The sequence below is a fragment of the Papilio machaon genome, chromosome 4 (assembly GCF_912999745.1).
Source record: "Papilio machaon chromosome 4, ilPapMach1.1, whole genome shotgun sequence".
In the NCBI taxonomy this organism is placed as follows: Eukaryota; Metazoa; Arthropoda; class Insecta; order Lepidoptera; family Papilionidae; genus Papilio; species Papilio machaon.
This window is the reverse complement of record NC_059989.1, coordinates 5,025,715-5,039,633: the sequence shown is the minus strand read 5'-3', so window position 1 is coordinate 5,039,633 and position 13,919 is coordinate 5,025,715. Positions and strand designations below refer to the sequence as shown.

General features: G+C 34.2%; 1 protein-coding gene across 1 annotated transcript; it reads left to right on the top strand.

Moving 5' to 3' along the window:
• Nucleotides 1–6,035: 6,035 nt before the first annotated feature.
• On the top strand, nucleotides 6,036–13,796 carry LOC106710726. Its single transcript, XM_014502881.2, has 4 exons — nucleotides 6,036–6,417; nucleotides 12,155–12,237; nucleotides 12,498–12,648; nucleotides 13,002–13,796. Exons 2-4 carry the CDS (start codon nucleotides 12,195–12,197, stop codon nucleotides 13,156–13,158), a joined length of 351 nt encoding a protein of 116 aa, XP_014358367.2. The 5' UTR covers nucleotides 6,036–6,417; nucleotides 12,155–12,194; the 3' UTR covers nucleotides 13,159–13,796.
• Nucleotides 13,797–13,919: the final 123 nt, after the last annotated feature.

Below are 13,919 nucleotides of genomic sequence, written 5' to 3'. Positions count from 1 at the left end.
TCGACTCAAATAGTCGGCATGCGACATCATTACGCCTTTTCTATATTCGATGGTAAAGTTAAAATCTTGTAGATAAATCCACCAACGCGCGACGCGAGGGAGCAGGTCCTTCTTACGCTCAGTAGCTTTCAAAGCATTACAATCAGTAAATAGAGTAAAGTTAACACCAATTAAATAATGTCTGAAGTATTGCAATGCCTTGACAACAGCGAGTGTTTCTAGCTCATAAGAATGATATCTGCTCTCTGCGTCTAGTGTTACTTTGCTAAAGTATCCTACTACGCGTTTACTACTGTCACTATGTTTTTGCATCAATACCGCGCCATATCCTATACTACTCGCGTCTGTGTGGAGCTCGGTGATTAATTGTGGGTCGAAAATTGCAAGTATGGGTTCGTTAGTTAACTGATTGATAAGATATTGCCTTATTTGTTCTTGCTCGAACCCCCATTGAAACTTAACACCTTTCTTTAAAAGTTTAGAAATACTTGCAGTTTTCGTCGCATAATCTTTAATATACCGACGGAAATAGCCGGCCAAACCCAAGAACTGCCGGACTTGCTTAACACTGCTTGGCGCAGGCGTGTTAACCAAGGCCTCTATCTTACCAGGGCTCGGTCTAACCTGACCATGGCATATTTGCCGTCCTAGATATTCAACCTGTGTGGTCAAAAATGAGCATTTACGTAGATTTACCGAAAATCCCGCATCAGTTAGAGTCTGCAATACCTCGCGAAGAAGTTTAATACCTTCCTCGACCGTCATACTAAGCAAAAGTACGTCATCTATGTATACGAGAACGTTCCCCGCCTCGATAAATTTTTTAAGGGTTTTGTTGATGATACGCTGATACACCGCCGGAGAATTGCAAAGCCCGAACGGCATTTTTAGGAATTCATAATGCCCCTCAGGCGTAACAAATCCCGTCACATGCACCGAGTCCTCATCAATAGGAATTTGATAAAACCCTGATGCCATATCGAGACAGGTGAAAAATCTCGACACACCTAGACGATCTATGTGATCCTCAATAAGCGGAAGAGGATAACGATCTTTGATGGTTATCCTATTCAACGCTCTAAAGTCCACACACATCCGATCTGTGCCATCCTTCTTCTTGACTAAAATAATTGGGCTAGCGTACTCGGACTCCGATTCTCTAATTATTCCCTTATCTAATAAGTCTTTGATTATGTCACGTACTTTTAACTTTTCTAAATGGGATAATCGATACGGATGATAAGCCACCGGTATTGGACTAGATAACCTAATACTCATGCTTCCTGTGTTAACCGTTGTAGTCGCCGTACCGGTTATTAAAAATGATTGAAAGTTAGTGATAACAGACATCAATGAATCTAATTCGGAACCCTGAAGAGGAGTGTTAACAGTAATAGGTTCGTTAACCGTTTGCGCTGCGTTGACATGTTCTTCGCGAGTCAAATACTGACTTTTCTTAGTCCTAACATACACTACGCCATCCCTATTCAGTACGTCCGTACCGATAATAATCGGTGTGTTCATATAAATAGCGGGTACTACAACAAAATCTATTTCGAGAGCTATATTGGGAAATTCAATAGTCAAATTAACTAACTCCCGCGCGACTATTTCTTTGTTACCTAAACCTTTCAACACACACAACGTAGGCTTACGCTGGCAAGAGAGATGCTTAATAACGTCCGAAGATATTAACGAAACATTAATTGCCCCGCTATCTATTAAAACATCTACAGGCACGCCTTGTATAACAGCTGTACTTACGTCACTGCCGCTAGAATTGTTTGAAAGTTCCTTACATAAATTAATATTTCTCTGATTTGTACCCTGAGTTAATGATCTGGACTTGGCAAAACAAACGTCTTCTTTATGACCAACTTTTTTACAAAAAGTACACGTAATTTTAATGCTGCTATTGCTAGGATTTGTATGTTGTTGAAACGGAGTGCGACAATTAAATTTGGTATGTCCAAGCTTACCACAACCAAAACATCTCTTATCTGAACTAGAACTTTGCGGTTTATTCTTAATTGGCATGAATGGTTTACGATTATCAGGTTTAACATTAAATTTAGGTTTAGTATAGTTGGCTAAGAACGAAACTACATTCTCGACAGTCAAATTCGAGTTTGAAGCCACTGCTTTAATTTGCGCATCAGTTATTCCACGAATTATTATTTGAATCATGAGCTCTTCACTGAGTCCTTTAACTATACGAAGTCGCAAAAGTGACCGACGAGCGTATTCGGCATAAGATTGAAATTTGTCCGAGCACGTGTTCATTACGTCGAAAAGAATATTAGCGTAGTCGATCTTATTCGTGCAAAGAGATTTAAATTCTTTAGTAAAATTGGACCACGACCGGTCATTCGTCGTCCATTCGTTGAGCCAGGTCCTAGCGTCACCTTTAAGACAAACCGCGATACGTGATAAACACTCTAAGTCACTCCAACCGTTAGATAATTTAGCTCTTTCTACCTCACAACACCACACCTCAAAGTCGTGTACAGACGGATCGAAATTGGATACAAAGTAACTACGATTTGCACGATTGATACTGAGGATGGTATCCGCTAGTGCTTGCGTGGCATTCACAAAAGGTTCACGACTACTTTGAGGCGTGTTGTCACGTTGGGATGGCATCGAGGACGTATCCGGCGTCCTTTGCTCGATATCACTAAGTCGCGACATAATAGCGTTCAACGTTTCTTTCATCGAAGTTTCATGACTGCGCGAGTGACGACGTTCGTCTGACCTAAACGATTGTTTGCAACGATACTCATCTGAATGCTCTCGACCACGCACACAAGAACGATCTCTATCCGTGTCGGAGGAAACTACACGACGGCGGCGCTGCGAAGAACGGTTACGGGCACGATCACGACGTCGCGTTCGATCACTACCTAATCTCGAATAACGTTTTCGACTATGCACCGAAGATCGTTCACTGTCACTATCACTAGACGTAGACGTATTCCTATTACGACCGGCACAACGCCTCATCTTGCGAGACTCGTTTGTTCGCAAAGGTGGAGTACCTTCCGACCTGCTACGCGATCTAAACCGGTTACGCATCCCGAGCAACTTTTAATTAAAAACGCAAGAGATTCGATTAACGGCCGTTTGTTTGTTCACCCTTTTACAAAGTAATTTGGAAAGCAGATAGTGGGCTGAAAGGCCTATCCCACTTCTGATTTTAGCAACTAAAACCAAACTTTGTTTAAAAAAAAAGAATTACAAGGTGGGTATTAGGTTTTTTATTTTACAAAATGAAAACTTAACTTATTTTAATAACATTTACAACATTAAAGGGGAAAACAATCAACCGTTAATCGACACAATTCTATTGGCACAATGGACTTGACACGACCTGTCACTTCGAAAGCCAACGAGCAAATGATCGCTCTCTGAAGTTGGCTGCCTTTAAATCAGGTGTCAAAGGTGACGTCACATATTTTTTTATTTATTGATTTATGTGATCCTTATAATAATAAAATGAATAATGTAAACGTCAAAACATTCACGCATTGCTCCGGTGTCGGCACCGACTAGTTTCGAGCCCATCGGAGGCCCATCATCAGGGTGATTGGGACTGGTATTTTTTTGCGGACGCGACCCGTTTCTCATGGAAAAATGCGTGAGTATTTGCCACTTATTGTATTAGTATATAATAATATCACGAAAGTTCAGATAATTAAAAAAAATTGATCCAAGCAAATTCTACATCCGACATATTGCAACCCTCTGTATCTACTTTTCGGCGCACATATATACATACATAACCGCACAAAACCTTACAATGGCTTACCTAAAAGTGGAAAATAAAAACAAGACAAAGAAAGAGAGAGAGATATAGGATGGCTTTATATATAGTCCAAAACTTTATGTTCTTAATTTAATTTTTCCTCGTATCCCTTTCCTTATTCAATTTCAATTATTCACATGCACATTATTTATATTTTTAAAGCCATATCCCTTGATCCATACAAAGAAAAGACTATAACTTCTGGGAATCCTTTATGGGATTGATGAGTATTGCAAACTCAATACCAGATAATTGTTTTTATCACAAACGATTAAAGTCTACCGGATTTGTACGCAGATGACTTGCTCGATGCAGACAAAACATTTCAAGGAAGTATTTTAATATGTTACAAATATGTAATCTTTTAAACTTAAGTTCAACCACTGTTCTGATAAAATATGTCCTTCACGAATAGAGCTTGCATTATCTGATAAAATTTCTTAAGCACTACAATAATGTGTATTCTTTTATGATAAAATGTTATAATTTATTTATTAAGGTACTTTTGTCTGTAAATCTTCAATAGCAGATGATAATTGTGATTTTTTTTCGATGGAAGCGGGATATACAGTTTACATTTCGGTAACTAAAAATAACAAAACTGTTGAGCTTAAACGCAGCTTATGTCTGGAGGACTTAGATTTTTGTTTTCGACATGGACACTTTTTCAAAGCAGTTTCTTTTACTAAAAAGATCCTAAATAGTATCCGATTGGAATTATTGTAGAAGGCATATCATTGAACAAGGAAGTAGTGCAAAGCAAAAAGTAGCTACTAGAAAAAAAGTTTGTGGAATGAAAACCATCAAGTTGCTTCATTGAAATTGGAGCACAGTTGTGTTAAGAGCTAGAAACGTAGCGACAAGAATACCTAACTATCTAGTTCTTGGAACTCTATAGAAACGCGAACTTGGCATTTCGAGGATATGAATGACTTCGAGTAAAGTAGGACAAAAGTAGACTAGATAGACAAGTAGAATTAGACTAAAGTAGGTCACGTACGCTCAAGTATTCCCTTCAGTCGGACGTAATTTATCGTCAGGTGCAAGTACTTGTTTGAATTGATACTTATGATACATGATAATTCAACAGTACCATGTGAGCAATCAGTTTCGTGTTTCTTACCTACCGAGAAATATTGTATTATGTGTCCCAGTGCTCAGGTAACGTTGCCCCTTGTTGATGAGTAACGTAAGTCAAACAGTAAATTCTCAAGAACAGAATTATTAGTTTCGATAAACCTGATATAGAATATGGATGACTTTGGATGATGGTGGATCTCTCAATATATTGTAAAGTTATCTTACTAATATTAGAAATGCGACTGTTCGGATGGATGGATGGATGTTTGTTTGAAGGTTTGAGAATGGCTCAACGGATCTCGATGAAATTTGGCATAGATGTAGATGATAGTGTGGAAGTGCAAAGGCTACTTACTTATTTTGTTTTGTTTTAATTCCACGGGCGACAGTTAGTTTTATAATATAATTATAAGAAGTTTTGAGCTATAGTAAAACATGTGACAAATGTCATCGATAGGTTCTACTTGGATGCAACATCAATAAAATAAACAGTAATGTGATTTCATAAACGGAAAGGTTTTTTTGAAAAGCTAAGGAATCTCTTCACTAAAATAAGTATTCCATTTAAATGTTCCATTAGTTTGCGATGTTTTCACGTCGATTTTGACGTCAATTCCTACGCAGACGTCTGCAACCGGACAATTGAAAGAAAAAGATGTACCATGATAAATTTAATTTAAACAATAACGAATGTTTTTACGGTTTGAAATATAAAATAAAACGACTTTAAACTATGGTTACCTAGAATTTTTAGGAGAGCATTTTTAGCGTAGTAATAAATTATGAATACGTCCTCAGATAAGTATTCCGAGGCCTGTCGTTTCCTTGTGGACAACATACATGCTATCGAATTTTAATTGAACACGTCATCGCTATCTGATATATTTGAATATAATTCCGTTACGCATGACCGTGTCACGTATCACGTGTTTATTATATTCACTTCAATTTTTCTTAGTCATAGTATTTTCTATTGTTTGATTACATTTACAATTATAGCTCTATTAGTGTAATTGTTTATTAGTCGTTGTTCTCTACGTACAGATAAACTCTTATCGGTATACGATGCGTTCTGTGAACTACAAAAGGGGCGGATCACGACTGATAAATTGTTTCCGTAAATCACTGGACAACATACAAATTAGAGATTAAAGGTTTAAGTAATGTTATTCGTCATACGTGTGTAAAGGCTTAATATTTTAGTACGTCTCTTAAGTGTAAATTTATATTATCAACGGGGCCGAACAAGAATCTCTAGTTGAGAGAATGTTTGTTAAAACTGGAAGGCTTCGCGAGTGAACTGATCTCAGAACATGGTTAACTCGGCAGTAAGAGACGCGCCACGGAGCGCAGCGCATGCGCCACATAACGGCGCCAAAACGTACACACTATTTGTAAATAACTTTTAAATGTTTTATTCAAAATCGATTTGTGATATTCGAAAAGTGCCAAAGTAATTTTACTCATATTACAGTCATCTTTAATTTATTAGTTCTTGTGTGAAAGGACCGGACGTCATTCATCTTGTTTATGTAAGTCCGTGGAAATCTACCTTCTATTACAGATTGTTTAATTGATTCCTAGCGTTGTTACAAAATCGATTTAACGCACTCAACAGAGTGTAACCGTGGTGGTGTGAAACGAATCGATTATATTTTGTGTTACCAATTAAAAATTCTAATTTATATAAGTAGATTTTGAAATATTTTTTTTGATAGGAATTAAAGTTTGAGGCAATGGAGGCCACAGAGTTTCGCTAAGTTAGTTTTATATTTATGAATTTCCCCGGCACGTGACTCGCTCTTGACCTACTTCACACATAGTGAACCCGCAAACAATCGCGATCCTTGCATCCTTACACACACGGGCAGGTACTTAATACGTAAATGAATTGTTCTACCTGCATGGCTTATCAAGAAGGTGATAAAGATATTGCTCATAAAATATTTCTACAATTTATAAATAGCTTCAGACTAACAGTAAAAGGATGTCACTATCGCTTCGCAGTATCTCTGTTTAATTCTTGCTAAACTGTTATTTAAGTTATATTTTCATTACAAAAATATTTCCAATACAAGATTGAGATCGGTGACACGTAGCCAAAGATAAACTTCTGGTTAGAAATGGAAAAGCAAAGTAGGTTGAGGAGTTGAATTCCAAATTATTATTTATTGATTTTTACATTGTCTTCAAATAGTCTTTACTAACTTTAGTAACTTTTTACAATTTCATATTATAATAATATATTATAATACATACACATACATAACTATAACAGGAAACAAAGTAAAGAGTAAATAAGACCAAGGTAGCCTAAAATTATATCGTTGAAGTTGTAACTGGATTTCACGATTAAGATAAAAATCGTAAAAACTTTACAAATGTCACAAAATGAAATTGACAATTAAGATAACGCTTTATTATATAATAAATTAATAATATCGCTTCAGCAAAGACACTTCAGCAAACCGCAATATTTCTAACTGCATTTGGAAATGCGGATCAGTCTTTGTATTGTAATAATGTCTATTGTGTGAAATTAGAAAAAAGTTTATGAAAAGTGTCTCCTGTTTCATTTACTAATATTACACATTTAATTAAAGTAAGAATGGATACATGTCTTGTAAATGCGCTAATATTCACCATAGATTTGTAATACTTACAACACACTAAAAACCTTAAGATAAACTATGCTCATCTTCTCCCGGGCCTTTTCCCACTCACGTGTGGTCGGCACACAAGGTTTTATAAACCTTAAAGTTTTGGCTTAAGTTTTTACGGCTGGCCGCCTGCTCGTCGCCAACCCAATCCTTCTTGGGAGGAATATCTTAATATAAACTAAATAATTATAGCTAAATTATTCAAAATTACTTCTAAAAATACACTTACAATAAAAATTTAGTAATAATGTTTTAGTAAATAGAACACAACTTCAAGTTCTTGTCTTAATAATCGTCCTATATTGGTCTTTCAAAACATTATTCACTCCAATAGATGAGGTCGATCTGGTGATTCAAAGTGGTAGTATATTTGCATTATCAAGTGTTAGAGTTCTATTTTCCATTTAATTTAAATTCCATATCTTAGGTTTTGAGTATTTCTATGATTTGAGAAGCTTTGCTGTGTAAGGTGTAAGATATCAAACTTCTGATGCCGCCTGCACGACGAACAAGATGGGAAACCGCCCATAATGTAAATCCTTCCTTATTTGCTGAATATAAGTTTAAGTGTACTTTTTAAACTTAAATTTAAACTTAAGTGTACTTAACTTATATAGAAACGGCTAAAACACTCACGTATATATGTCCGGTGTCGTCACCGACTAGTTTCGAGCCCTACGGGGGCTCTTCATCAGGGTGAGTGGGACTGGTATTATTTCGCGGACGCGGCCCGTCGCTCACTGGCCGTTTCTATATAAGTTAGTGATAATGTCTCACGAAAGTTTGAATAATTTAAGTGTACTTAAGAAAAATTATGCTATTTTTAGTAATATGAAAATTGTGCTTCGCCTGAACCGGTGACTAAGAGAAGTGAATAGAGGGCTTAGCACGACAATTTGCGAGAAAGTATAACGTCATCGACAAAATTTGCATTAGATTTGTGCAGCGCCCCCGTCGGGCGTAAAGAACAACAACAAGGCCCCCTATAGTTGAAAGTAGTACAGCAGAGGAAAGTTTATCTGTTTACTCTTTAAATTAAAAAATAACGGCTTACCATAATCCTGTCGGTTTTCATTGGAGAGACACTTTTTATTTCTCGTAATGTTCTTCCTCTCTGAAAAATATACACAACAACATGTTATTATACAACTATGATCACAAATATGATGATAATTTAGCATATTTAAGCTATCACATAAATGTTAGCGCTCAGAAAACATCTTAATGAAACTTCAGAATTGTTTCTAACTAGGCTTGTTTGTATCATGTTACTTAGAAAGTTTCATCATAGAGATAACATTGTTCTAAACTTATCTAGGTTATATAAAATGTCATATCAATTATGGAAATACATATATTCAAGAGTGGCCTAGTATTTATACTATAGTGTAAGTAGAATTTCAGTGGTTTCAAATTGTAAAAGCCATTTCATCCTGTAACATTACATTCAGAAAAATATGCATCCTCCTTTCATTTTTTTCATCAGATTTGGTTTAAAATTTGTATAAAAAGTACTAAGTAAAAACTTTACTAAGTAAAACGTTTTTTTGAGCATCATAGATAATACGAGAGTATAAGCAGTTCTGGATACTTATAGTTAGAAGAGATAGCAGCAATCGTAAGTCAAACAAAATTGTAATCAGGATTATTCCAGCTTGGTAAATAAAGTCGGCTGGCGGATTCCAACGCTATTGAAGATAATTACGATAAAATCATACTTAACTGTGCAAATATTTTAGAATTTTACTCATGACATTTCTTTTGTTTACACTGACTGAATAGCATAGTTAAGAAATTAACTTTTACAAGATCAAGATATCAAAGACTTTTTTTTATAAGAGTAGGGGCAAACTTGCGGCGGTACCACCGACGTGATCAACGACGCCCAATTATTTAAAATTAAAAACTGAATAATGTACAAACCAGATTGATAGTTCTAGAAACAGTTACTCCATACTAATTAACAAATCTAGCGCCATCTGTGAGAAAAAATGTACTTATTAATATTAACGTAGAACTCCACTGCAGCGACAATTGTATAGATACCATCATATTTTTAACTATCTTTGACATAATAGACTACAACTATGTAAAGATCTGTCACGTGTCACGGCAGTCTAATTTTAAGGATGCAGATGACAAGAACATATAAACAATCATAAGTTTTACGTGCAATATTTAAAATTCACAGTATCGATATTGGTAATAAACAGTTTACAACAAAATGTTACTGATAAATCATTTCGATTAAAAGATACCTACATTATGGTAAGTTAGGGAAATGTTACGAAATAAATGAAGTTCGCTTATTCTGTTCAACTTTTATTTTTTGATTAAATGTCAAAAAAAATTAGCTCAAGGTAATTTTAAGAGTAAAATTTTCCTACAGTTTAAAATGACATCATGAACAAGGAATTATACAATGTAAAATAGAACAGTAAAAGATTTCTTTTTTCGTAAATGCAATGTTGTAAAATATTATCTTAATACAAAAGGCTGTTTCTAAGTAGTTTTATGAGTCACTGTAAAACAAAGCCATCGGACGGAAAAAATAATTAAAAATGATAACGCTGTTGCTTACGTCGCAAGAAAGACATTCATGGTTAATTTTTTTTATTTTGTAATGTAAGTAATTAATTCACTACATGTGCAATAACTTTCACTTTTGTTTTATTGACAGCATACATAACATATACATAACACTAGCCGGCGCCGGCGACTTCTTTCGCGTCGGGGATAATTTTTTTAAAATAAATCCAAAATCAAAATGTTTTACATCAACATCTGAATAATAAAGTACATTATATAAGTTTGAGTCTAAACAAACCGTTTAATTTTCAATACATTTGACAACCCTGGTCCGTGTCCAAGTGTTTATTGATTCAAAGCAAAGGGTTTGATATAAAATACAAAGATTATGATTAGAAATACTGATTAGGTAATAGATTCGATGGTTCCACTGATCAAGATAACGATAACGCGGTGTCTTTGTTCTTCAACATCTTATAATCGATTGAATAATACCTACAATAAAAGAGAGTCACAAGTATAAGCGTCATAAGTAAGTAATACGTGATCTAAGGGTTGCGAATAAGTTATTCATGTAGTCAGTTGCAGACTATTTGTAGGTTTAAAGAAATACATTCCCATAATGACAGTGTCACATGAGAACATCACTAATATTGAAATTAAAAAATAATAATCATATCCGTTTTTGTTATACTATTCGTTAGTAACAGTCACAAGGATTTGACGTCACGAAAGATACCTAACAATAGAAAATACCCGAAAAAGAAGGATTCAATCTGTCGGCGGCTTTCCCTTCGCCCAGATTTAAACCTAAAATAAACTAAACCAGTTTTCGTAATAGCGCCTTATTAAATTGAACAATATGTCATTATGACTTTGAACCCAACCCTGACTTTGACTCGAAATCAATTTTGCAAGGCTCCGTGAAAGGTTTATTGACATATTGTTGTATTTGCATTCAAGTACTGGGTGCGGCGAAATTCATCTATATTATTAATCGATATAAAAATCTAATTGATTAGATGGCGACTACCGTTATGAACACGAATACAAGCTGTCATTGCAGTATCAATGATAACGCTTCCAAAATCGGGACTATAATTTTATCAATAGATCTTAATTGTTTTACGTCATACAATATTCGCTTTTCTTGGAATTGTTTTCGTTCGAAACTAAAAATATATTTTCGATTTGCATTCGATATTGTACGCCACTCGAAACTTCGGTGTTGGTTTTTGCCTTAAAATGATGACCTTAGAAGCTATACAAGTTATGTAGATAGAAGAACATAAAAGATTAAAAGAATATTATTTCTCTCCAATCTGTATATTATGTTATTTTGAGACAAAATTATTATATTTATAAGTTTTCACCAAATAAAATATCTGTCATGGACTCTCCAGATGGCCAGATGTAGCAGCTTTCTTACCCAGATTATTACATTTACAAAGGCAGTTTAAGGTTATTTATTACTAGCGACCCGCCCCGGCTTCGCACGGGTGCAATGCAAAATATACCTACTACAGAATAAATGCACAATTTATTTAAGGTACTTAAATGGATAAGGATTAATGCTGTATTGTTTAAAATCACTTCGTAAAAGAATAAAAATGGTTATGCTGGGTTATCCCTAAGAGATAGACATATACCATCGCGGACTTTTTTGTTGAACTTTTTAAGGTGAACAATACTGTAGTACATTATTTTGGTCTATCTCGTAGGGTTCAGCCAGCGTTTGCAATATAAGCGCAAAAAAACGTGCTTATTTACGACATCACATTAGAAAACTTTAAATTTATCAGTGTTTCTCTACTATATTATGCATTTATTATACATACAAACCTTCCTTAAGAATCACTCTATCTATTAAAAAAAACCGCGTCAAAATCCGTTGCGTAGTTTTAAAGATCTAAGCATACATACGGACATACAGCGAAAGCGACTTTGTTTTATACTATGTATTGATACACCAAATTGTTTAATTACAACTTCGTGTGAAGCAGATTATAATCCTGCCAAAGTATGAAAATAAATAATGATCTATCGACAAACATTAATTTGTTTCTATTATGTTTTTCAGGTAATATTATCATTAAAATTGAATCAACAAACAACAATTAATGGATCCAAATGTAGAAAAAAGTGTAAACTGGGGAGAGATGGGTAAGATTTTAAAGTTTCTTTGATCTTGTTCTATTATGACAATATAAAAATTATAAGATAAAAAATAATGCAAGAGAAAAAAAGTCTTTATTACGTCATAACTGTAAAAACATTGAGAACATTTTGAAGGGGGAAACTATGACTTTATTTTTTACCATGTAATTGGATTATGAAATTTTGATAAGTCATCTATTTTGCTTTAGTGTAAATGTGTAATAAGTAAGTTGTTAATAATAGTTATTTTAACTTTGTTTTCATAGAAACAACAGCCGACCCGAACGTGTCTATATCCACAATGAGTGAGGACGTGCCGACGCTGACTCTGGCCACCATAATGGGCGTCACTGTTGTCATTATCATTGCAATTGCCGTCGTTTTCGTTTTGGGAGTGCTTATTGACTGTAGACAACAGTAAGTGATTTAAAAGTTGTCAGTTATTCTCTATACTAAAAATACTTAGCAAACAAAGAAACAATTATATTTTGACAAACAAATCTCGACTTTCTTGTTTTCTTTTAAATATTGCGTTGTGAGATTTTTTTTTATTTCAGTAAGCTAATGATCATCCTACGATAGTTTTTTAATAATTATAATTTATCTATTTCTTTAATTGAAATATTTAATATCACACTACCAGATTAAAATTTGATTAAATATTCGTATAATTAGAAAGATATAACTTTGATTAAATTATTGTATTTCTAGCAGATTATAATTTAAAACACGATTAAAAAATGAACCTATATAATTATTATTCTGTTTAGGAGAATATTGGATAAGAAGATCGGTGAAGTGAGAAGGAGGAAGAATCTTCGGAGAGTGAAGTCTCACCCACAAGCAGATGTAGTCTGCATAGTCAATGAGATAGAGGGGCCGGGCCTTAGTGCACCGCCCATGGAAGCCTTACGGAATATACCGTAGTATCCAAATGTTAATCTACCAAAATTATTTTCATATTATTATTGAATGTTAATAATCTGAATTTGTGTAAATTGTTGCAGTTTTATATTTAGTGTTGTGAATGGGAAGGATTAAAATATAAATTTATAAGTAGTACGAGCGTATCGGCAGTGTAAACACACTGTTACATTTAGAAAGTAATGTAGGCAAAAAAAGACTACAGTATACATATTGTAAAATGATGTAAGAGCTTACTGATTATTATTATTAACGATATATGAATTATATTTAAATTTCATTAGTTTCTATTTTATTAAACGTATAATTGTTGCCAAGTACTTAATATATATTGGTATCCAAGAGAGAGAAAATACGACATCAAAAGAGTTGTTGGTATTAATGGAGTAGGAAGACAAAAAAGAAGAGAGTGGCAAGTTTTAGAGGCGGCCTTTGCGGAAACGCAACACAATCTCGAATCTGGTGTCAATTGCTGATACTTTTGTTTATTTTATAATTTCTAAGATTGTTGAAATAAAGGTTATTGTTATTTAATTACAAAGATTACAAGGATAAGTGTACCTAATACATTATATTCAAATAAACACACTGTTTTAGGTCTGTCTATACTTTACAAAAATAAATAAAAAAGAACTTGGATATACAAATGTAAAGAATCAATGTAAGATATAAAATTAAATATTTACATTTTTTATCATTTACAACTAATTGTTTTATTAATTTACCTTTTATTTTACCATTTGTATTAGAGACTAGCTGTCTCC

Bases quoted from the DNA above. Each gene is read 5' to 3' on its own strand.
- LOC106710726 (XM_014502881.2), top strand. From the start codon at position 12,195: ATGGATCCAAATGTAGAAAAAAGTGTAAACTGGGGAGAGATGG. The intron at 12,238-12,497 runs GTAAGATTTTAA...TTGTTTTCATAG, and splicing joins TGTAAACTGGGGAGAGATGG to AAACAACAGCCGACCCGAAC. The intron at 12,649-13,001 runs GTAAGTGATTTA...TATTCTGTTTAG, and splicing joins CTTATTGACTGTAGACAACA to GAGAATATTGGATAAGAAGA.